The sequence below is a fragment of the Rattus norvegicus genome, chromosome 4, assembly GCF_021556685.1.
Source record: "Rattus norvegicus strain SHRSP/BbbUtx chromosome 4, alternate assembly SHRSP_T2T, whole genome shotgun sequence".
NCBI classification, from domain to species: domain Eukaryota; kingdom Metazoa; phylum Chordata; class Mammalia; order Rodentia; family Muridae; genus Rattus; species Rattus norvegicus.
In genome coordinates this window covers 84585612-84610930 of record NC_141537.1, presented here as the reverse complement: position 1 = coordinate 84610930, position 25319 = coordinate 84585612, and the positions used below count along the sequence as shown (strand labels likewise).

At 47.0% G+C, this 25319-nt stretch overlaps 1 protein-coding gene and 1 long non-coding RNA gene across 6 annotated transcripts in view; one reads left to right on the top strand and one right to left on the bottom strand.

The window, feature by feature from the left end:
• Wipf3 (WAS/WASL interacting protein family, member 3) overlaps positions 1-25319 on the bottom strand; it is a 72970-nt gene that overhangs the window by 11470 nt on the left and 36181 nt on the right. The window contains 5 exon segments of one of the 2 annotated variants that reach the window (NM_001398730.1): positions 4868-4969; positions 5911-6033; positions 8015-8788; positions 9822-9956; positions 11681-11813. In NM_001398730.1, coding sequence (NP_001385659.1) covers positions 4868-4969; positions 5911-6033; positions 8015-8788; positions 9822-9956; positions 11681-11813 — 1267 coding nt within the window. 2 annotated transcript variants of the gene reach the window in all.
• LOC147994868 (uncharacterized) overlaps positions 8335-25319 on the top strand; it is a 33244-nt gene continuing 16259 nt past the window's right edge. For 3 of the 4 annotated variants that reach the window (XR_015686605.1, XR_015686604.1, XR_015686606.1), the window contains exons 1-3: positions 8335-8518; positions 9293-9404; positions 14668-15479. This is a non-coding gene — a long non-coding RNA (uncharacterized LOC147994868). The remainder of the gene's footprint in view (positions 8519-9292; positions 9405-14667; positions 15480-25319) is intronic. The other variant, XR_015686607.1, reaches the window with a different exon arrangement.

Genomic DNA, 25319 nt, shown 5'->3' with positions numbered 1-25319 from the left:
TCTGAACAGCCACGGGTTGCATCATTCTCAATTGCTAAAATGCGGAAGCAATCCAAATGTCTGCCAGTGGACGAATGGATAAACGAAATGTGCTGTGTAATACATGCATACAAGGGAATGCCTATCAGCAAAGACTACTAAAGGAAGCACATGCTAACATAGGGGAATCTTGGGTTAGTCTGCAAAGTGAACTGAATCAGCAACCAAAAGCAAATAGCCCATGCTTCTACCTACACCAGCTATTTACAGTGTTCAAAATCATAGGGAAAAAAATTGAGTGGTGGCTGTCAGGGGCTCGGTAGGAGGAGGCCTAAAGCCTGACTTAAGGTGGAGTCTTGGTTCTGCCAGGCGAACTTCATCCTCAAGTTTGGTTGTGTAGCGGTGTGAGCACACTGATCGGGCCAACAGTTAAAAACTTGGTGTAGCCAGTGGAAGGGAAAGCCCTGGGTCCTGCTAAGACTGAACCCCCAGTGAACTAGACTGGTGGGGGGAGGGCGGCAATGGGGGGAGGGTCGGGAGGGGAACACCCATAAGGAAGGGGAGGGGGGAGGGGGATGTTTGCCCGGATACCGGGAAAGGGAATAACACTCGAAATGTATATAAGAAATACTCAAGTTAATAAAAAAAACAAAACAAAACAAAAAAAAAACAAAAAAAAAAACTTGGTGTAGATGGGGACTTTCATGCTACACATTTTATTTTTCTCGAGATTGCAAATTCCTTTAAAAAGCAGACGTTGGAATGTGAGCATGGTCCTGGTGGTGGAAATCGGCCACGTTCCCGCTGAGCTGACTGCTTGGTGGAGTTACTGGGATCATGGGAATGAGATGGCACTGTGGCACGTCCCAGCCCAACCTCCACCATGGTGTGGCTCTCGAGGGTACAGCGGCACTCTCCAGTCTACATCTCTCCGGTGGGTGAGAGCATTTAGTGGGCAAGTGTTTGGTCACATAACAAAGGCCTTTCTTCCTGCTAGAGTGACAGTAAGCTAAGTATTTTCCTAAAACATTCTAAATGACAAGGTTTTGTTTGTTTTTGGTTTCGCTTTTGCTTTTGTCACTTGAATACATCATTAGTAAAATAAAATTTGCTGTTAGTGAGATTGTGTGTGTGTGTGTGTGTGTGTGTGTGTGTGTGTGTGTGTGTGTAGGAGACACATGGCAGCCAGCCCTAACCTGACCACACTGTGCCTACAAATGAACTGCGCCACCCCACTTGCTAGAGTGCTCAGATCTGAGCAATAATTACTCAGGTCTTGTGTTGACTAAAGAAACTTAATATGGAGCCAGGCTTCCCTACAGGGCCGTTGACCTTTACCCTGGAATGCCTGGGTGATCCTAGTGGCCTGCAGGACTGTGAGGTATCAGCAGCTGCCTTTGCGAATGCACGTCCACTTATTGCTGTGGGGAAAGGACGAGGTGGTCTTTTTATTACTTTATAGTGGGAAAGTAAGAAACAACTGAAGGAAGTAAAACAATTTCACCTTCCAGCCATGGACTCCAGGGCTAGCTGTAACACACACCTTTCTGATGTCCGCCTTAAAACCCAGCCCTAACCCCGCCTTCCGCACAGCCTGCTGTATTGGCTCTGAGGCTGCTGTCCTTTTGCTAGCAGTAAGAATTTTTGTAAAAAATATTTAATCCCAATCCAGGGCTTCTTCCCACCTTTGACCATTCAGTTCCCAGATAAAAGACATAACTTTTATTGTTTTCAGTAAGTCTTCATCAGTACTAGATCTGAGCAAACATCTACCCTCTATGCTATTAGAATCTACTTTCCTGTCATAACCGGAGTTATTACTACATTTCGTCTGGGCTGCTCTTGACTCTAATTGGTTGGCCATATTTTCTTGACTCCTAACCAATGACATCTTTCTCTTCTCTCCACCTCCTTTCTCTCTCAGTGGTTTCCTCCAATCCCAAGGCCTGGAACACCAAGTCCCACCTATCTCAATTCTGTCCAGCTATTGGCTGTAGGCATTTTTATTCACCAATCAGAAATAACTTGGGAGCAAGGTCACATAGTCACTTGTGTCTATGAGTGGACTATTTCTTCTCTGGGGCAACCAGATCTTGGGGGCCTGCACTTAGCATCACAATACATAGCAATAGACCGAACCCCAACAAAGAATACATTTATTTAATCTAACTTTGAATTGGGTCTACATCTCTGGCTTCTCTCAGTGGATACGAAGACCACTGCATGTGCATTCATAAAGTGTAACCACCATCAGTAGCTGGCTGCGGAATATTTTCATCACCCTAAAAAGAAACCCCAGACCAACCACCTGTCAGTCTCATTTCCCATGCTCCAGTCCCTAATAGCCACTGTTCTAACCACCTCTGTGGCCTTGCTCAGTTTTGACATTTTATATAAGTGGAGCGTGGTCTTGGGATGGTTCCTTTCACTGAGCGCAGTGAGTTGAAGTCCATCGAGGTTGTGTGCTTCAGCACTGACTCCTTGTATGAGTTGAACTGTATCTCACTGTGCGTCCATACCCAACTTTGTTGATCAATTCATTAGCTGTTAATGACTCTTGATTATTATCAGTTATTAGGCTATAAATATTTACATTCCATGGTTTCATTTGAACATTAACTTAGAATTCACCTGAGCCTAACTAGTGCAAGGAAATGATGGGCCTGTACTTTGGATTTGAAATGTCTCCAAGGGCCCATATGTTAAAGGCTTTGTGGCTTTATTGGAGGTGGTGGAGTCTTTTAGAGGTGGGGCCTAGGAGGTCTTAAGTCACTGGAGAACTTGTCCTTGAAACAGATTGACATCTGAGCCCTGCCCTGTCTTTCTTTAAGAAGAAGACACTCAAATTTTTATCCATCTGAGACCCATGCATACTTTACAAGGTGGCTCTGTGAGTACAGGCTACTGTGAGTGCTGTCTACTGACATTTCCAAGTTTGAGCCCTATGACTGCCACTTGCATGGCCTCACTGGAGCCATGCACATTAGGCCCTGATGATTGTGAAATGCACCTGAACTATCCTGTGCTACTGGTCTGTGCTGTCCTTGGCCTGGATGTTTTCCTGCCCATGTGATAATGTGGCTTTCTCCCTAGGGATCTCAGAATCTAACACCATGCATGCCTGTGACCTATGTGGCTCCCTCAGTGGCCAAATCCCAAACCTCACACCAGTTAACTGAGGTGTGCTGTAAAAAACCATCAGCACTCTTATGCATTAAGAAAAATTCCACTCATCTGTCCTGACAAGTTTTATGTCAAGTGACACAAGCTAGACTCATCTGAGAGGAGGGAGCCTCGATGAAATGCCTCTGTAAAACTGAGCTCTAGGCAAGCCTGTATGGTATTCCCTTAATTAGTGATTGATGAGGGAGGGCTCAGCCCATTCTGGATGGTGTTAGCCCTTGACTGGTGGTTTTGGGCTCTCTTAGAAAGCAGCCTGAGCAAGCCAGGAAGACCAAGACAGGAAGCAGCATTCCTCTGTGACCTGAATCAGCTACTGCCTCCAGGCTCCTGGCCTGCCCGAGTTTCTGCTCTGACTTCCTTCAGCAATGGACAGCTTCCTGGAAGTGTAAATGAAATAAACCCTTTCTTTCCAAGTTGGTTTTAGTCCCGGGGTTCCATCAGCAATAGAGACCCTAACTAAGATACCCATCCATTACAGCGTGTGAAGTGAGCCTGGGCCCCTGGCTTCTCCCTGTGGCATCTGACGCTCAGCTGTACCTGCCAGTTCATGCGCCCTGCAAAGGAATGCTAGGCAGACGCATGTCCAGGTCCACCCAGAGCTGGCTTTCCCTGTCCCTCAGAACCTTGAGAAGACTTGGCTTCCAGAGCATTTACAGCTCTCTTATCCCTAATCATTGGGTACACCAGGCTCCTCCGCCTAAAGTGAGGTCCCACAGCCAGCGGAGAGAGCTGTGCCCATGCTGATGCTGGGATGCTGGCAGCTTGAACAGAACAGACATTCTCCACTCTGCTCCCAGGGAACTGAGCCTCACAGAAGGGACTGTGGTAGGCCCTCTGCAGGGACAGGTACACGAGTCTGTTGTTGCTATACTCTGGTTTGGGCCAGCCTTAAGCATGTAATTTTCCTTCGAGTGCACAGACAAGTGGGACTAAGGCCCCACTTCGATGGTGGGATAAGAACACCTCCAACCCCACGTTGCTGCTTCTGCCATCTCCTGCCTTCTGCTGTACTGAATGACCTGGTACTGCACAAGACTGCACAGGACTGACGAGTAGCTGTGCAGTCATCACTCCAACCCTGTTTTCTTTGGCCTTCCTGCCATTTTGGCGCTGGGTGGCATCCATCCATCCAGCCTCCTCTTCTCTAGAGTGGACAAAGTAAGTGAAGGTGCCTTTTGGAGCCTGCCTGTACAGTGAAATTCTGAGGAAGAGCCCCCGGGCTCTGTGTTTCTGCTTTAGCTGTGCATCTGATATGGTGGGCAGCTATCATAAACTCTGACACCTGAGTTTCACTCTTGACTGCATGCAGGAGGTTAAAAGGCTTGCGGGGCCACTGTCATGTGCAGGCAAGGTTGAGGACCATTGGCCTCTAATCATTTTCCATTTTGCAATTTGCCAGAATCTGATGAGATTCTTCTCCAGCTATGAATGCAAAGAGCCCAGGTCCCATTTCTCTGTTGTTTGTGTGTCAAGTCTTTCAGCCAAAGGCCCTGAGGAGGGAAGGATGCATGGCTCATTTCAGCATTTCCAAGGTGGTGCCAATGAACTCTGGAGTTCTACAGAAACCTTTTAGTGAACCATTGGGCATCAGGACAAATACATGTCCTTAAGCTTAGGGAAGTCTGCACACTCAGCATCCTTGCTAAGGGACAGCAAAGTGCTACCTGCCTTGTATTGTGGAGGGTCGTGATAAAGCAGTACTTACTTCTGGGGACCTTGCTGGGGTAAATCTTCTGACCTGGTTTGTATTCGTCTGGAGGGGGAAAGTCTTCCATGGAGTGGAACGTGAATTTAGACTCGAAGTCATCTGTACATGTGAGAAATTACTTCGATTACTACTGTGACCCAAGTGTGACTGTTCGCAGAGGCACACCGGTCCCTCTGGCCGGATACCCTGCTCACTGCTTGCCTGCACTGTGAAAGGGTTTTGATGGCAGAGTTATTTCTCCAAGAGTCCACCTGCTTTTCAAGTGTTCCTGGCTGAACAAGGGGATGCAGCAGAGGTCAATGCAGAGGTCCCCAATACCATGTCCAAGATCCTCCGCCCACCTAAGGGAGCCACTGAAGGAACAGAAAAGGGCTCCAGGCAGGGGGAAGAACCTAGCAAAGAACCCAGTACTAGCTTTCTCTAAGAGTACCGTTTGCATTTCTAAAGAAGGGCTTTGAGGGGAAGGAGACACATCAGCTCGGCTGTGTCCTGTGCGAAGTCTGGGCTTCCCAAAGCAAATGGGCTCTGCCCTGGGACTCTGGTGAGGAGAGAAATGTCCCTGCCCCTTTCTTGACTGACAGTCCCCTTTCTGATCTGACAGTAGTTGAGCACACAGAAGGGATGTGGAGGGTCTGAGGAGCCTAAATGTCTTTCTTTCAATCTCTCTCTTTTTAGTCTCCCTCCTGCCTATCAAGAAGTCAACTGTCTTCCCTTTCTCCAAGCCACTCTGGTCTTATAGGCTTATAGATTTACTCTCCATGGTGGTGTATATAAATATGCACACACGGTTTTAGTTCTAGATGTCTTGAGTCACATGGTTAGAGTGGCCTAGACCTATCCAGATGGCATGGAGGGAAAAATCCCCAATGTCACACATCCTGAAGGCTGTTCTGTGTTTCTCTCTTCACTCCTCCCTGAGAAACAGATACCGTGGTGACAGTAGGGGAAGCTGGCCAACTGTCCACCCCACTTTGGTGGCCAGGGAACTCTTGTCCTGTCTTTGGGGGGCAGGAAGCCTGCACTGCAAGTGGGGTCCTTACCAATCACGTGCTGGCCTCCATTCCGCAGCTGTCCTCCAGGCTGCTGGGTTTTGCTGGAGAGCTCAGTGGTGGGCGATCTTGCAGGTGGGGCTGGAGGTGGGTTTAGCTTTCCCCCACCGGCTCCTTAACAGAGAAGAGGGCAGAAGATACAGACGCCATTGAGAGATGGAAGTGGGACAGCAGATTTTAACTTTATGTGAGCAGTTAGGTGGTTAGCCCTTGCGATGATGCGGGATAAGTAAGAGGGCAACAACCAGAGCCAACCTGTTTTGGACTGAGCCATAGTTTCCGTAACTGGCACAAGTTGCATACCCTCTTTGTACCTCAATTGGATCGTATACATAATGGGAATGATAGCATCAAGCGTTTTCCGGAGAGATTAAAAAGATTAAACAAGTTACAATGCACGATACAGGAAGTGTGCCAACCTTAGCTGACACTGTACTATCAATGATGTAATATGCCTCATGGTCAGATGGCACAGCCCTAGAAAGGGACCCACTGCAGAGTGACAGGAACCGGAAGGAAGACCTACAGGCAAGGGAGGTCAAAGGAGGACCTGAGGAGGGCATTCTGGTCCTGCACTCTGCCCGCTCTAGTTCTTCCCATACTATAAAACTTGCTTCTCTGTCCAGCCTGGGTAAAACCTTTTTGCCTGCCAGGGTCCATCTCACATGAACCACCTTCCTCACACCTTCTGGGCTCTCTCTTTCCTCTATGGTGTTTTGCTGGCTGCTTCCTGTGGTGTCTCTAACCCACACCCAGAAAACACCGCCCAGGCAGATCCTGTCAGTGGATCACAAACAACCTCTTCTTTCACCCCATGTTGGACTGAAGCAAGAGTACCCTCATTTTGTAGACATCCAAAGACGTAAAGACAAAGGCCACATAAGCACCTGCTCTTAGGGGCTTAGAGTCTGGAAAGAGGAGCAGAGTGCCAGGTGAAATGTGTGCTTGTCCATACTAGCCAGCCTCTGCCCTACCCTCAGGACTTACAAACCTGCCTCCTTCCCCCTCCCTAGGTACTAGAGGGAGACACTAGGAATATGCTGGCCCCTGACAAGTCTGCTGCAGGAAGTGAGGGAATTCAGGTACCTACAGATCCCAAGATACCTTCAAGATCCCAAGAAAGTGCACATGTGCCTGTATATTTATTTGTATGTAGTGTGCAGACGTGTGTGGTGGCCATGTGATATATGTATATGTGTCTAACAGTTTGTGTGTACATGTGTATGTAGTGTGTATATGTATATATTTGCTATGTGGAGTGTGTACATGTATATGGATGTGGTGTGCATTGTGTGCGTGTGTATGATGGATGGACTTGAATATGCATGCACATATGTATGTGTGGTATAAGTAGTATGTGCGTGAAGATGGACTGGTATGTGTGAGTGACATGTATATCAGTGTACTTGTGTGAACAGATGTGTGCAGATGTGTGCTCATCAGCCTGGGCATGTGCTGAGTGTTTCTGCATGTATGCATGCATGCACAGGAGCATGGCTGTACTGGTTTCTGCTGCATGTAGCTCTTGCATGCTCTCTCCTGTCTACTGTGTGCTTCATTCACAATCCTCTCTGTGAGGGAGTTATTCTCATTTTGGCTCAGTACACAAGCCTGTCTTCTTGAGTTGGCTGGAGAATCTGCAGAATGCAGACTGTGTTCCAGTGGGATGAGCTTCAAGTCAGAAGCAACTAAACCAGAGACCTAGTTCTGGAAACTGGCTGTACCTAACCCAGGGAGGAGGTCCGGAGCCAGACTCAATGAACACCACAACGCTAGCCCTCACCATTGCTAGATCCAGACCAGTGTCAAGCATCCGTCATACTGTGAGAGCGAACCGTCTGCCTGTCACCCTATGTGACAGACAGGATGGCACAGAGAGGCTAAGTGACATGCAGCTAGCAATGGCAAATGATCAAAATCAGACTCTCTGGTACTGTCTGTGGGATCTAAGACTAGGGCTCCCAGCCTCCTCAATGGTGCCTTCCTCTGAAACAAACAGTAAAGTCCCACAAAAGGGCCAGGTTTTAGTGGAAACTGGCTTTGAACCTTGCCACGGTGTGCACGTGACTCAGAGGAGCCTCAGAAGCTGCTTTACCTGGGCCTCGACGCTTCTTCTGCAGGATGATCTGAGGGCCGGGAGCACCTGGAGGTGTGGGCAAGGCTTTCTGCGTCTGGAAGCTGGGGGACTTGGGGGGCAGCGGGGGAGGAGTCTCGCTGCCGCTGTTGCTGGAGCCTGGCAAAGGGGGCGGGGGCGGGGCCACAGCGGCCCTTGGAGAGCAAGAGGCGTAGGTGGGGAGCGGTGGTGGTGGAGGTGGTGGTGGTGGTGGCGGTGGTGGAGGAGGAGCTGGTGGCTCTCTCACGTCCTGGGCAGGGCTGCTGGGCTCTGAGTGGAGCGCCGGGTACCCATAGGGTGGCAGGAGAGGAAGCGGAGGTGGTATGGGTGGCAGGTGCAGCGGGGCTAGTTGGGGCCTCACTGCCTTCTCACTGAGTGCTGAGGCTGGGGGCAGAGGGGGCGGAGTCGGGGGAGGGGGCGGAAGGGGAGGTACGCAGGGTATAGGGGCTGGCACCGCAGACGGATTCCCCTTGGTTGGAGGGACAGGTGGGGACACCGATGGGGCTTTGATGGGGGAGGCTGGGGGGAGGGGTGGAGGTGGAGGTGGAGGTGGAGGTGGAGGCGGGGGTGGGGGTGTAGTGGGAGGCGGTGGGGCAGGTACACTGGGGCGAGGAGGGACTGGCCTGGCAGAGCTGTGTGTATCTGAGGCATTGCCTAGCCTGGGGGATGCAGGAGCGGGAAGGGGGCCGCTGATGGCTTTGGTGGGGAGCCGGGGAGAAGGCGCTCGGGAGCCAGGGCCCTGTCCGGTCTTGCCACCTGGAAGTGAAACACATTTTAGGATAGACCAGCAGTGTGAGAAGGAGAAAGTCCAGGTGACTGGGTAGTACACAGAACTCACAAGCCTGATGTCCCTGCAGCTGAGTAGTAGACTGTACAGGCCCATTGTGAGGCTGCAGACACGTGCAGCAGCCACAAGGTCCCTCTCAGCTGGATCTGCCCTCCTCCGAGGCAGTAACAAAACACCCCTTTCTACCGCTTACAGCAGCAGTGTGTTTTGCCAATTTTTAATACAATGATTAAAAAAAAAAACACTGAGTGCTCACTGAAGCATAAATCAATGCTATGGCCTGCTGATGGTCTCAGTGACCAGATCAGACCCTCCTGGGTCATTTTTATGTGATCTGTCAAGAGGTGAAGTTCACTCCCTGTCTCGGCTGGGCTTGTCTCTTGCTGTGACTGACCTAGAGGAAGGAGCAGGAAGTAACACTTGGTAGATTTCTAAGTTAGCTCCTGACAAGCTTCTCTCTTGATATTCAACAGGGTGACAAGCCTGAGGTGGCCTGCTGCAGATTTGCAGATCATGTGGCTCTCAGGACTGGGGAGTAAGCCAAGTCTCCAATTTACAGCTATCTGCAGATGCTAAGGAGCCTAGGTAAGACCACCCTAGATGGCTAACAGACAGGATTACAGTCGAAGTAAGCGGTTGTTTAAAGCTCCTACATTCTTACACTTGGCTACACAGCAGTCTAACTGGTACGGTGATGGAGATTCCTTACCACTCAACACAAGCTGGTGGATGGATCCACGGCATTGTCATGTCTGTTATGAATGGCACTCTGTCTATCATGACACCTTTGCTAAACAAGTCACTCTTCAATTACGATGGTGCAATTTAAATAGACGAGATTTAAAAAGATTCCGAGAGAATAAGTCTGGGGGTTGGGAGTTTCCAGGATTAAAGTTCTCAAATGCACATCTTCTTGCTATATAACTACTCATAAACCATATATCCCACATGTTGGGGGCATGAGGAAAGACCACCAGGCCAGCAGGTTGGACCCGTCCTTACCTGCCACATCCCGCTGGCCTGCTGGCCTCAACACAGGAAAGCCACCAGCAAAGAGATCTCCCAGGGCAGGGGGCGTGCTTCCTCCACGGGCATTGCTGCCAGCAGCTCCTCCCTCTTTGCTGGTTCCTTTTGAACCTGGAGAGAAGAGGCAGGAAGGAGTAGGAAGTGCCAGCAGGTCTCTCCCACTCTAGCCCAGTGCCACCATTTTCACTGTGTGTGTTCTCAGACCCATGCCTGTCTGTCCAGTCTAATCCCATCAAAGTGAGGACCATCTGTGGCTCAAATTAGAAAACTCAACTTGGTGTAGAAAGATCTAGACTCCCCCCTCCACCCACAGAATCCAAGCTTAACTCACTCAGACATTTTAACTTCCAATTTTATTATTTTTTTATTTATGGATAAGAATGCCCAGGGATGTGGCATCAGTAACCCTGCCTTCCATACGGTGGTTACCAACCATAGACACTCAGAAGACACTCAGTGTAGACAAGAATTCCTGGTTTGAATGAGGTCTCAGGTGTCTGAACACTTGGTCCCCAGGTGATGGCACTGTTTGGAGAGGTTTAGGAGGGGTGTGACTTTGTTGGAGGAAGCATGTCAGTGGAGGTGGGCTTTGAGAGTTTAAGAATCTGCCCTGTGCTTTTTCACTGTGATGGAGGATCTCAACACCCAGCTTCCAGCTCCATCTGCCATGTCTCTACTCTGCCAGCCTGGCCTCTCATCCCTCTGGAACTGAACTGTAAGCCCAAGTAAACCTTTTATTCTATAACTTGTCTTGGTCATGCTCTATAATAGCAATAGAGAAGTAACTAAGACACAAACTAAGGCTAACACATGCAGTTAGGGCATGGTGCCCACTGTTGGATGAATGGTCAGACTGCTCTGAATATTATATACAGTACTTCTTGATGTGATTAGGCAGTAGGTATGACAATATTATGCATCAGTCTGCTAACTGAGCCTAACCAATTGGATAATGAGTCCAATCAGAAGTGGATCCTTATATAATCACTGTTGATATATTTTTTAAATGTGTCTCTTTGGGACTAGAGAGTTGGCTCAGCTGTTAAGAACATATACTGCTCTTCCAGAAGACCTGAATTCAGTTCTCAGGACCTACATTGAGCAACACCAGTCTCAGAGGATCTGGTGCCTCTGGCCTCTCCAGGCACCTGTACTCACAGGTACACACACACACACACGCGCACACACACACACACACACACACACACACACACACACACACGGGTATGCACATATTGCACACATATGCGCACACACATAAAAATAACTCTTTAAAATGTGTATGTTTGTGCCCTAAATGTGAAGTTATAGGTTATTAAGGTACAATACTAGTTACTGGATTATTTTTGAGAACTGTCATCATTTTGAAATATATGAAGTCATAATAATACCTTGCATTACAAATGTTCCTGGATATAATATGTTAGCATTTTGAAATCTTGACCAAACAAAAAAAGAGAGTTTTTATTTGCATAATTTTCCTATTGTATTCACATTGCAGTAGTATTGTGAATGCACCTGATGACACTCAGTGGCACAGTTGAAATGGGGAAATTTGTTAGGTGTATTGTATATTTTATCACAATTTTAAAATGATACTTATGAAGGGGGTTTGTTATTTCTTCATCATTGAAAAGTAATGAAAGATACTGCAGACGCTACCACCTGTGACCTTTCAGAAAAGAAGGTCTGAATCTCTCACACGGTAGCCTGAGGTGGTTTGAGAGTCCATGGGTCACAGATGCAGACCAGCTGGTGTTGCATCTGACCATGCTCTATTCATCCCTATCCTGGGCTCCCCTCACCCCCAAGGCTCCACTGAGCTGCTCACTTACTCTCGATTTGTGGGGCACTGCGGTCATTGATCTGGGTGACTTTTCGCAGGCGTGTTCCTTGCTGGATATCAGCCAACAGTGCACTCCGACCTTTCAGATCTGACTTCCTTAAGCTGGGAGCGTCTGTGCTGATCTGCAAGGGAATTGGGATTTAACTGTTACAAAACAAAAACGAACAAACAAACAAACAAACACCCCATAGCATTTGCAGAGAAATAAAATGCCCCATCAGCTGCACCTCTCTCCTATGGGAGTTCTGCTTTTCCTGCCCCATTTCCAAGGGCAAGAACTCTATACCATTATCTATAATCTCAGGTCATGCCCACACTTCTCTCGCTGGGACATCAAATGGACTCTGTATTAGATGGTCTATACAGGTGCCCGTCTTGAGCATAAAGTCCTGGTGGTCTCAAGGAACACCAAATCAGATCCCTTTCACACACCTGGGCCTCCATTTCTGCATCCCTGATGGCTCTCAGATTCTGAGCAGACCTATTGTAAGCCACTGTGCTCTTTCGCTGCAGCAGATTCAGGCTCTGTGAGCTGGCTTTATGAGAGGTATAATGGTCTTTATATGGAGCCCAGTGGAGAACTAGGAAGTGCAAGAGAAATGAGGTTCTCAAAGGTCAGAGAATTAGGAAGATTGGGGGGGGGTGGTCAGGGGTCACAATGCATTTTAGTGACTATATACTTTTTTTTTTTTACTGGGTGAGTGAATGATTAGTGAGTGAGTGAATGATTGGATTAGATGCAATGCTGTTAAGACACCGTGTGAATTCTCCTGAGCGGACACATGTGCCAGGGACACAGGCACACCCTGCAAGGAGCTAATTCCTCTGTATCACAGCACATGGCTGAGTATCCACTGACAATCACAGAGAGGACCTCAGAGTGTCCAGAAAGGACCATGGGGACCAGGGAAATCAGGCTTCTGGGAAGATGTGAAGACTTACACAGTTCCTGATGGGGCAATGGGCTTTGAAAATCCTTGCTCTAGTCAGAAAAGTGGGGTGATGGAACATTACAAACTCTCTCATACATTCTAAGAGACTGGAGCTTTTGCAGACCCACAGCTGAGTTAATCATACACCCTGAGGTCACTACTATTGCTGTGCTCTCGGCCTGTCTTTTTAACGCACCTTTAAGAGAGCAACAAACAAGCAACCTCACCGGCCTTGGGTTTCCCGCGTGATAATTTTTTTTTTAAGATTTGTTTATTTTATTTATGTAAGTATATACTGTAGCTGTCTTCAGACACACCAGAAGAGGGCATACGATTCCATTAGAGATGGTTGTGAGCCACCATGTGGTTGCTGGGAATTGAACTCAGTCCCTCTGGAAGAGCAGTCAGTGCTCCTAACCACTGAGCCATCTCTCCAGCCCTCCCGCCCCTATGTGATGAACTGACAGCCTAAGCTGAGGCATAGCTTTAATCTTGTCTTCCGTACTCCTGACCACGAGTAAGTCATGCATGCATGTATGTTACCATAACGGATGCTGAAAATGGCAAATAGCTTTAAAGTCAGACAATAAACGTCTGTCACTAGCAGTGGAAGCAACATATGGCATTTCTGTTTGTTAGCTGGGTCAGTAAGAGTAAATAAAGCTTCATCCTTGTAACACCTGCTAAAGATTTCTGCAGTTCTCCCTTTCCTTCTTCACATGAGACTTTGGTGCTGTTCAATAAATACAGAATGAAAGCCCTTTGTTAATTAAGGACATACACACAAACGTACATGAAGACAGACAGACAGACGGGGACACACACACACACACACACACACACACACACACACACACACAGATTTACAAGACAGTATTATTCAGGCAGGCACAGATTCAGCCTCATACCCACAGACAGATTAGAGACAGGAGAGAGACTATGGCTTGCTCTTGGTTAAATTACTCCAAGATTTCTTTTCTTAATTCAACACTGACATATTATGATTCTGGGTTTATAACTAATGGATCTAATCCAATGCAGAAAAGAAGATTAGATTGCCTGAGAGAAACTCTCGGGCTGCACAGCACCAGAGACACTGTGTTCTTGGCTAAACGCAAGGAGTCCACATTTCCATTGGTGGCTCTGGCTTGACTTAGACCCAAAGGCATAAACTCTGAAGCCTGATTTGTGTTGCCTGGAAACACATTTTGTGAGCCTTTAGGAGAGGCTTCTGGGTGACTGTCAGTAACATAGTATGGACTGGGGGCTCCGGTTCTAAATCATCCAGTTCATTTAGACATAGCTCAGATGCTTTTATAACACATGTACAACAGGGTTATTTCTTACGCAACAAGGTTTTCAAATATTCTGTAGAAGCCTTTAAAATCGAAGTCATTAAAAACTGAATGAGTAAAAGCGTCAGGAGCCTAGGCAAGAGGGATTCAGCTGTTCTTGTAATGTTGGCCTTACAATCTCAAGAGCACATTATGGCTAGGGATGAGGGCAAGGAGTGCTCTGTAGTCCTCTGAGTGCAGGACAAACAGCAATGGAAGTCCTATTCAGACGTTGGTTTTGAGGAAGGAGGAGGTTGATAATGTTTTGTTTGAGAGGCACTCTTGCCTATCCCCCACCCTTCCTCTGAGAAGGATCATCTCACCCACTTCAGACTCAAGTTTTTAATATTTTGTGTGCATGGATGTTTTGTCTCCATGAATGTTTATGAACTATATGCTTGCCTGGTGCCCTCAGAAGTCAGAAGAGAGTGCTATATCCTTTGGAACTGGAGTTACAAAGGGTTATGAACCACCATGTAGGTGCTAGGAATCAAACCAGGGTCTTTTGGAATATGAAGCAGTGTTCTTAACTGCTAAACCATCTCTCTCCAGCCCCTCGATTTCTTTATTGCCTGAAGACATCCCTACTCTCTGATTTTGCCCATTCCAGATGTTTCAGGTGAGGGCCATGAAGAATGAGATCATTATCATAATTTTGCTACTTCTTTAGCACGTGCCTCAGTATGTGCCTGGTGATTTTTACATGACAGATTGACAAATGAACACATTCTCCAGCACACGGGTGAACAAACATTCCTTGTCTCTTGACTGTCTCCTGCTCCTGAGTTTGCCCTGGCAATTTCCCACTAGAGGGCTCTCCTGCACCTGCCGTCCTAAGGCACCTGCCAATCTTCTCTCTGAGAGGCAGGCCTGGGAAGGATTGCTAACTTCTGCTAAAAAAAAAAAAAAAAAAGAAAAAAAAAAGAAAAGAAAAGAAAAGAAGAAAAAAAAAGAAAGAAAGCCATATATATTTAGACTTAGTCTGTTTCAGACAAAAGGACACATCCATTCATTCATGTTGAAGATTGTATTACACACAAAGACAGTCATTTCTACTCAAGCTACAATATTTGTCCATCTTCCAACTGTAGTGTTTTTTTTTATTTTAAAACTACAACCCTAAGGATCCTCGTTACCATGGTGACAGGATAATGAAGCAGCAAGAAAGAGTTCCTAAATATCCACTGAGTGTTTTCCTCCGTGCCAACCCTCGCCATTGACAACTTTCCTAAAATCATAAGCATGTGAAAGGAAGCAACCCTGGACCCTTTCCCTGTGGAAAGCAAGCTCCCCAATCCCTGAAACTCCGTCGTGACATCACTGGGAAGAGCATGCTTGCTTCTTCCTGATAACGGTGTGACTGAGAACAAGCATCTGTGTGCTTCCACACCAAGTCCTGCTTCACACAGTTGGCTACTGTAAGCCTCAAAAGAAGTTATCCAGGAACTGAAAAGGACAAGAAGTCACAGAAAAGACGGGGCACGTGAGCCTTCCCTTTGGATAAAGGGGCTGAAAGCCAGAGGTAAGCCAATAAGCAGATTAGAAATACCGAAATCAAATGACAGCAACACAGAGCCAGGGCCAGCAGTAGAGCTCTGATTTGGACACGTTATAAAAGCCATTTGTGTCCCTTTGTTGTTCCAGTAAATGAAGCAGCAGAGCTGCAGGCTGCTGTCTGGGGAGGGGGTGACAGTCTAGATCAGAATGTTGAGCGTCCTCTGCTGCACCTCCTTGCTTCCCTCTGCCATCTGGCCTCTGTGTAACACTGTCTTCTGTGAGAAAGGTTGAACCAATGTAGCTGGTTCTCTCTCGTCTCATCTGAAAAAGCTCCTTCTTAAGGAATATGAATTTATGTCTTCTTTTTAAAAAAGATTTATTTGTATGAGTACACTGTAGCTATCTGCAGACACACCAGAAGAGGGCATCAGCTTTCATTACAGAAGGTTGTGAGCCACCACGTGGTTGCTGGAATTTGAACTCAGGGCCTCTGGAAGAGCAGTCAGTGCTCTTAACCTCTGAGCCATCTCTCTAGCTCCCAATTTATGTCTTTTTAATTTTATTTTATGTGCATGGGTATTTTATGTACATGCCAGCAAATCTGTAGACCAAGTATGTGCCTAGTGCCTGAGGAGGCCAGAAGAGTGTGTCAGGTCCTCTGGAACTGTAGTTACGGAGGCTGTGAGTGGTTACATAGATCCTGGGAATTGAATCCGGATCCTCTGGAGGTGTCCTCAGTGCCCGAGAGGAGCTTCTTTCTGCAATGGATGGAGGTTTACTGAGGGAAAACAGAGGTCTGAGGGTAGCGAGTCAGCATCATACATTTCTTCCAAGGCTCAGCAAATGTCTCACAGTGAATGGGGAAATCCTGAGGGCCAGAGCTCCCAGAGGCCCGCTGTCAAACTGTCTTCCAGACATGATGGGACACTGCACTCATGAGCAATCTAGGGCTGTGGATGCTACACAAGGCCTTTTCAAGATCAGTCTGTTAATGTCCTGGCATGCATGGTGTGTGTGTGTGTGTGTGTGTGTGTGTGTGTGTGTGTGTGTGTGTGTGTGTATTTGCATCTGTGCATAGCCTCATTTCTAGTTGAGAAGCTACAGGTGGTCCATGGCTACCAGAAGAAGTTAGATCAGAAGAAGTTAGATTTCTCAGAAGTGGGGGTAGGTCCAAGCTATAAAGGATAGCTCTACACCCATTTACATTTGGGTTACACTAATTGGACTCAACAGGTTATCTATCTATCTATCTATCTATCTATCTATCTATCTATCTATCCATCTATCTATCATCTATCTATCCATCCACCTATCATCTACCTATCTATCCATCTACCTATCATCTATCTATCCTATCATCTGTCTATCTATCCATCCAACCACCTATCATCTATCCATCTACCTATCATCTACCTATCCATCCACCTATCATCTGTCTGTCTGTCTATCTACCTACCTATCATCTATCTATCCATCCATCCACCTATCATCTATCTGTCTGTCTGTCTGTCTGTCTATCCATCCATCCACCAATCATCTATAGAGTATGGAAGGACATAATAGAATAAAGGAAGATGGGATAGGACAAGCTAGAGAAAACCTTAGGAGGGGAGTGAAGGATGAATTTCATAAAAATAATATGTATTCATGCATGAAGGAGAAAAAAGGGCCAGTGGTTGACCCAAACCAAGCCAGGTACTCCTTCCAAAGATGATCTAAACCCAGTCCCTCTATGTGTTGGTTTTTGAAGCTAGCATATGAAGTAATAGTTTTAATTCTGACATGTCCATATGCATTTTCTTCTTATTCACCCCGTCCTGTATTTCTCCTCCCACCCTCCTGTCTCTCGCTGGTTCCACCACATCTCAGAGCCACCTTTCTGCTTTCAGGTCACATGCATTTTATTCACTTATTTTTTCCCCTCTTCCCCTCCCCTTAAAGTTTCTACCTCCTTCTGACGAAGCCCTTTGTAGTTTTTTGACTCACCCTCACATGCAGACACATATTTAAGTCTAGGTTCTGCATCTGAAAAAAATCGTGCGGTATTGGTGTTTCTGCATCTGACCCTCCCCCCGTGCTCCCCCTAGCACGATTCCAGTTCCACTCGACTTCCTGCAGATGTCAGATGTATTCTTTTCTTTGTGGCTATTTAACTGAAAAGAAGTGCACAGGTTCCCTGGCATGTGGAGCCTGCACAGTACCCGAGCCCTAGGCTACCCCAGCATCCTCAGACTTGTGGGCAGACAGGTCTCAGCGGCATTGGTAGCTCATTGCCAAGGCTGGATCACAAGAATGGCTAGAATAGCCTCCCACCTGCTGCTGTGCTTTTTGTGTAGAGGAACACAGGGAACTTTGAATCCAGGAGAGAGACTGAAATATCCTGTGGAGGAGGGGTGGGGACCCACTCTCCCCCAGCAGGCCTGACACAATGTTCTCTGTGCTCCAAATGGTACCTAAGTCATGCTGTTCAAGAACGAGGTGTTTTTCACCATGCACACTCTTATGTTTCATTTTTAGAATTCAAAATTGCAATGCAAATTCAGGAGTATAATCAATGGCCTGTCTAACCTCTGTCAAAGCCGGATTTCCATACCAAGGCTGCACCAGCACAAGCGCAGAAGCGTATTCGCGCGCTTCCGGCTTGGAGACAGAGGATGTGCGGCCCCTCCGCTGGTGCTGTAGGACGCGGGTGAAGCCGGGTCTATTTGTTACCCCATAAAAGGTTATCTCATGCAATGGTGCAACTCTGATGTTTAGATGGGGGCACTCTCAGCTTCTTACCCTGCCCCATTCCTTCACAAACTCCTGCATTGTCCTCTTGGGGCTGTGTCATAAAGCAAGCGCTCATGCTTGCTGTGCCCTCCTCCACAGAGCAGCGAGCTTGACCTTTTCAAGGGACATGTTGTTTACCATGCCACTTTCCTCTGTAAAATTCCTTTCTGTCTCTGATCTGCTCTTCTGGATCCAGCGCAAAATTCCTTGTAGCACAAGGCCCTCAGGGACCAGCCTAGGCTTTCCATTTCACCCCAGAGCTTACCTCCGGTCACTGACTTGAGCTTTCGCTTTGATCTTTTTATACTTGCGTTCTGGTACTCTTCCAAGGAGTCTCTGGATCCTGGAAGGCTCTGTGTTCCTAGAATAGCATTCCTACCTTCAACAGAGCTCCTGCCACCCAGACCATGTCGGTCCACCCATACTTGCAATGGCCTCCCGTCTCATACAGAATAAAACATTCATGCCCTTTCCTGAGCTCCCACATTCACCCATAAGCAGCAGCAACAATAGCATTCCAAGACAAGGTCAAAAAGCACATTAGTTTAGATATTACGTTAGTAACTGAGGGCTTTTCTCTTGAGTCTCAAGTCCTGGGAACTATTTATAGATTCGTTTACCAGTGACAATGGCTGTATGTTTTGGTTGGGAATCCAAACTCTTTACATGTCTCATGTCCCTTTGAACTTGTGACTCTGGGGCAGCTGGACTTCTGGTTCTCTATGTCTGTGCTTAAATCTCTCTCCACAGTCACTTACTGCTACTCATGTATCTCCCTACTTTTCCAGTTTCCTATTGAAGGGACTTAAGTTTTCAAGACTTGTTAACGGAGAATACAGTTTTTCTGTTTGTTTCTTTACTTGTTTAACTGTAGTCATTTTGAAATGACCTCTGAATATCCCAAAGCCCTGATCCTGACTCCGCAGACCCCAGCCTGCCTGTTCTCAGAAAGCATGGGAATGTGGGACCTCCAAAGTGATCTCAAGCCTCTGACTCCCCACAGCATCCTCTCCCCTGTCTTCTGTGGTGGGTTGACTGAGAATGGCCCTCCACAGCCGCAGATATTTGAATGCTCATCACCAAAGAATGGAACTATTTGAAAGAATTAGAAAAGTTAGGGGGTATGGCCTTGGAGGGAATTTGAGGGGTGAGGGGTAGGGGTGGGGTGGGATTGAGGCTTCAAAAGCCAATGCCAGGCCTTGGTTCTCTCTGCTTCTTTGCCTCCGATCAGGATGTAGCTCCTGGCTACTGCTCCATTGCCTGTCTGCATGCACACCACGTGCTCCCCAACATGATGATAATGGACTGAGCCTCTGAAACTGCAAGCCAGCCCCGATTAAATGCTCGGTTGCATAAGAGTTGCCAGGGTCATGTTGTCTCTTCACAGCAGTAGAACACTGACATATCCCTACACTGTTGCTTTCTGGTTCGCTGTTGTTTTGGGGTGTGTGTGTGTGTGTGTGTGTGTGTGTGTGTGTGTGTGTTGTTTGTTATTTTTGCTGCCAGAAACTCAAACACAATTTGAAATCACTCTTTTTCAATGTGCCAACTTTCTTGGGATTTAGGAGTAAAATTTAAATTTTGAGAAAATGTAGATCTGGAAGGATAATTTAATAACTATTAAGAGAACCAGACTTCCCTGGGCCGAGTGTCTAAAGCTAATGAACAAGGCATGATGTGAACAGCACCTGTATACCGGGCAGTGTTTCCTGTCTCCTCTAAGGATGCCAGTGCAAAACCAGCTCCTACCTCAAAGAGAACAGGAGTTTATTCTGGAGCCAAGCATGAGTGGCCATGGCTCTAGAACACAGACAAGGTCACCCCAAATGCCACAGTCCAAAGTGGCCACAGTTTCACAATGTTCTTATAACAGCAGAACTAAGAAAGCAGTAAGGTCAGGCATCTTTGATATGGCAGGGGGAGGGGGCGTTAGTGGGTTATAGCAGGATGGGCAGTCTCAGCAGTCGGCTTCCAATACCTGTCTGATGGATGACATTCTAGCTAAGCCTTTGAGTTGGTGGAAACTAGGGATCTGTTTGTGTAATCCTCCAAGGCATCTTACCTGATAGCCATACGGATGTTAGGTCAAACACAGAGTCGGAGAATAAATGGCCTGAAGGGACTAGAGGTGGCTAGAGATGCTTTCCAAGCCTCAGCATTCCAGTTCTGCAGTCACAGACACCTCAGCCACCTCCCATCCCCCACCCGCCTGGCAGAATGTACAAGTGTGCCTTTTTTTTTTTTTAAACCTGGGGGCTTCATGTCACAAATACTGCCAAAGAGAAGCATGGACTCATGAATACTTTGCAAATTCTATGATCTTCAACCCTAGCTCACCATGAACTCCAGCATTTCTCCTAGCTCACCGCTCCCGTATGTCTCCTTCTGGTAGGGGTGTTTCTTTCTCCACTCGTCCGAAACTGAAGCTCAAGACTATTTGTGGCTCCTTTCTCTTTCTTGTGATATAACAAAGACCTGGCTCCCTCTCTCTGTTCATGAATTCCTTATCTCTAGGACTCTGTGTCTCAACCCATTTCAGGGTTCTTTGAATGACTTGAATTGGCAATATAGAGATTGTGGACACAAAATCCAGTTCTTGAGTGAGGCCCTAACATGAAACAGGCTCTACTTCCTAGAAGCACAGAACCTTTGGAGAGATAAGACAGGGAAGCCTGACTCCCTTAATACCAAGCCATTCGGCCTTTTCATAATGACGTCACCCAAGAAATGCAAGGCAGGCCTACAGTTGGGACAATTACCCTCTGACCTGCGGCCAAGGAGTGGATGTTGCTCCCCAAGCAATGTGAGGGGGACGTAAGAGGTATCATAAGGAAAAGAGCAGGCTCAGGGAGGAGGGTAAAGCTTCAGAGAAGGTTGGGGCCACAGGAGCTAAGTCCTAGGACTCTGCCAGTGCCAGAAAGACAATCAAGGCTGAGCGCTGGCTCTGAGAGCTGCCCAGTGAGTGCATCCAATGCCTTGGTGTGGGAGGGGGTGGAGGTTAGGGTGGGAGGACTGTAAACACTGGACGGAAACTGAGGTGTAACCCTATGCTGTGCAGGCCGCAGATGGCCAATACCCTGTGCTGTAAGTTACCTGCACCTGACACTCCCTTGTCAGGTAACCCTCAGCTCTTATGTGCCAGTCTTGCTGGCCTTCCTCTTTCTAGCTCTCCTCTCATGCCTCCTTGCTGGTTGCACACAAGATGCAGTGTTTATATGGCTTCAGACTGGGAAACAAGAAAGTTTCTGAATATCACTCACATGCAGAGAGTCACAAGGAGGAAAAAAAATAAGCCATGGGAGGAGGAGGATGACAACATTTAAGTTCAAGATAATTCTGCAGTATTATGAAAATGTAGATAGATTTAGACCCACCCCGACCCTAATCACTTTTTCTTTAAAAGAAGCTTCTAGATCTGGACCTGCACTGGGTCCTTGAGAAAAAATGACTCCGAGATTTGCTCCAAGAGAGACCAACATGCTTCTCCTCCATTCCAGAAGGCCTCGTGGGCCACGAGGTCTCTGCCCCATAAGTTCACTGGCATCCTTATCTCTCACCTTGGGTCTCAGTCACGTCTCAGGGACCCTGCCAATGGCATATGGAGCCTTCCTTCATGAGGTGGCACCCAAAGCATCCTCTCTTGGCTTTCATTAGCCATCAACCTCCCCTCTTCCCAACAAGCATTTCCTACATTCCCGTGCTTTTGTTTTATTTGGTACCCACTGAGTCCCAACCTCCTCAATGGGACCCGGATCTGCTTTGTATTCGGATGATAATTTACTTGACTTCTTCAAGTCTCCATTTTCTTACCTGCAAACTTGGGAAATGAATAACAACCACTACATACCCCGTGGTGGGGTTTTAATCAAGCAATCATTTCCATTTTTTAAAAGCATTTTAAAAACAGTGAGTGGCACTCATGAATTACTCAGTAGATGTTGGCTATTAATATCTGCACTCTCTAATAGTTTCCAACAGACTCCCACCTTTTCCCGTTTTAAAGCTTGTGATTCCCAGCATAAAGCCAGAGATCAAAAAGAAGGTCCCAGAAGACAGCTGTGGTAGCCTCTGGAACAACCAGTTCAAACTAGAAAAGAATGGGGCCATCCTGAGCGAGGGAGCATGTGAAAAGGCGAGTGGTGACCAGCAACAAAGAGTATGCCTGCTCTCTTCTCTGCCTTTGAAAAACCCAAAGAGAACCCCAGACTACAGGAAAAGGGGAAACCGTGTGAGACCGGCACTGACTTTGAGCAACTTAATAGAAGAAGGAAGGAGATCCAAGGTGAATTATATGTGACAAAACGCTGATCTCAAAATGAGACAAATGCAATTATGCAATCCCAATCGGTTCCATAAGAATCAAGTTTATATCTCAAAATCCTGAACTTCATGAATTTTCAAACTCTCGAGACAGTTTTAGTGTCAGAGCAGGAAACACTCAAATATGACCACATATCAGAAGTTGGAATTTTTTGTTTTTTGGTTTTTTTTTTTTTTTTTTCAGAGCTGAGGACCGAACCCAGGGCCTTGTGCTTGCTAGGCAAGCGCTCTACCACTGAGCTAAATCTTCAACCCCAGAAGTTGGAATTTTTAATCCTTAACTCTGGAACACACACAGATACTACACCCACCCACACATGCACATGCGTGCATGCGCGCGCGCGCACACACACACACACACACACACACACACACAATTAATGGTTGAGGTGCCTACTTAACATATCAAAGCAGATCTGGCCCCCAGGTTCTCCCAGTATCCCTCAGTAACCCCACCCATTACAGGATCCTCCTGACCAACATGTCCCTCCCCTTTCCTAAACATCTCCAACCCAGGGATTGGGCTGGGCTTCCCTTTCCTCAGCTGCCTGTCCCTATATCTATTTGCTTACCTGGTCATTTTGTCTACCCTTTAGCATTTTGTTCTAGCTCTCCCACATCCCATCTCTCCTCCCCTCTTTCTCCTCACATGATCCACCTCAGGGCCATGTTCACTCTGGACTCTCCCAGATGTCCCTGCCTCTGGCTATCCTCTCCCTTTGATCTACAGTAAACCTTCTCCTCCACCACACCTTAGAGCAGTCATATCCTTTCCTTTTTTAATTTCTTTTTTCTCTATCTATCTATCTATCTATCTATCTATCTATCTATCTATCTATGTGTATATACATATACACACATCTATGTGTATGCATTGCCAATCAATCAAATCATATTAACACAGTGTAAAAAATGAAGAACTATCACATGATCAATCAATTGATTAAGAAAAGGCATAAAAGCAATGAAACAAAATTCAACATCCTTTCATAATAAGAGCGCTCTTCAGACAGAATGGAAGGGAGCTTCATTCTCACCTGCCAACAATAAACCCAGTGGTGAAGGAGCTTCCTGCTGTCAGGAACAAAGCTAGGCTCTTCCCTCTCATCTATTCAACGTCATAGTAGCGATCCTAGGAGAGCCGTGAGAGTGTGCAGTAGGAGAAAAAGAGATAAAACTCCCTGCTCACAGGTCGCAAACAGTCTATGCAAAAAACACCTGAGCTAGAAAGTGAGTCAGGAAGGTCATGGTCTACAGGGTCAGCACACTGAAACCAAGCTCAACCCCTTAAATGGGGGATAAACAACTCAAAACCAAATATTTAAAAACCGTTTAAAATACCTCCAAGTATAAAAGAACTACACAAAATCCAACAGCTGTGCACAGGTCTACAGAACATGGCATTCTGATGAACACAGGTCTGGCCCTCAGATCGAGCATCCTTCGGGAACCCTGCCTGTAAGAGGGTACTCCTGGCCAACATATCCTGCCCCCTATTCTAAGTCAATAAGGATGTCCCCTGTGTCCATTGGAGGACACAGTGTAGCGAAGAAAATAGGTCAATGTATAGATTTTGTGCAATTCCAGTCAAAAGCCGGGTTAGATTTAAAAATAGACAGCGGCATGGTGAGTCTTAAGTTTGTACAGAGAAGCAAAGGAACTAGAGTGGCAGAAACAATTGGAAACTGTCAGAACACCCTTCAGCAGGGGGCTGGAGCAACAAGACCCAGGTAAGATTGGGGCATGAAGAGGAGGGTCAGAGGCCGCCAAGGACTGATGGAAATAGGGTGTGACTACCAAGGGGAAATGGGGGAGCTCTGGCAGGGGCGGGAACTAAACTGCCCTGACGGTGTTGATCGCACAAATATGCGTCATCACAGAGCTGTCGCCGCCCCTGTGAAAGTCAGTCTTGCTACTTAAAACTTGAAATGCATAAACGAAATAAAAATGTAGCAGAGACAAACCCGCAAATGAAAGATACAAGAGAGAGGGAACAATGGTGACGGCTCCAGTGTCTGCACTCTGCATGAGGGTCAAGGCACACTGTCAAATGTCAGCCGGGAACAGCGCGGGCTTCAGGGTTATTACTGAAGCTGGGTCCCCAGTGCTAACAATATTCTCTGGCAAGCAATTTGGGAAGTAACCCAGGCCTGAGCACTCTGACCTTATGAACAGGTTAATCTACTGACGGATTCTATGTTTGTTAGTGTCTTTGGGAGTTGATGGAAGTGTTAGGAGATCAGTCCTGGTTGCAGAAAGAAGGCTCCCGGGAGTTTTGCATTTAGGGAATACTTTGTCCCTGACTCCTTCCTATTTCCACCTCTTCTTCCTGGTCACCATGGTGTGAGCTGCTTTGCTTGGCCATATACTTTTCCCACCATGATGCTGTTCCTCACCTCAGACTCCAGCAGGGAGCAAGCCAGCCACAGACTGGGGCCTCTGAAAGCATTTGAGTTAGGTATGATGCCATAGCAACCATGGCTGACACGGTACACTGCCTAAACATTAGAGTACCACAGAGGAAGTAAAGAGCAGAGCAGTAAGAACCTTACATGAGGAAGAAGATGGAAGGGAGAGAGGGGAGTGTGGTATAAGAGCTGGAGATTCTCCTAGCAGCAAGTCAACAGGCCTCCCATAGACCATGCTTCAGTGTAAAAGCCAGGCTGGTGAGATGGCTCGGCACGTAAAGCCGCTTGCCTGATGACCAGAGTTCAGGCTCCCGGATGCACATGGCAGGAGAAAACTGTTGCCCACAAGTTTTCCTCTCGCCTCC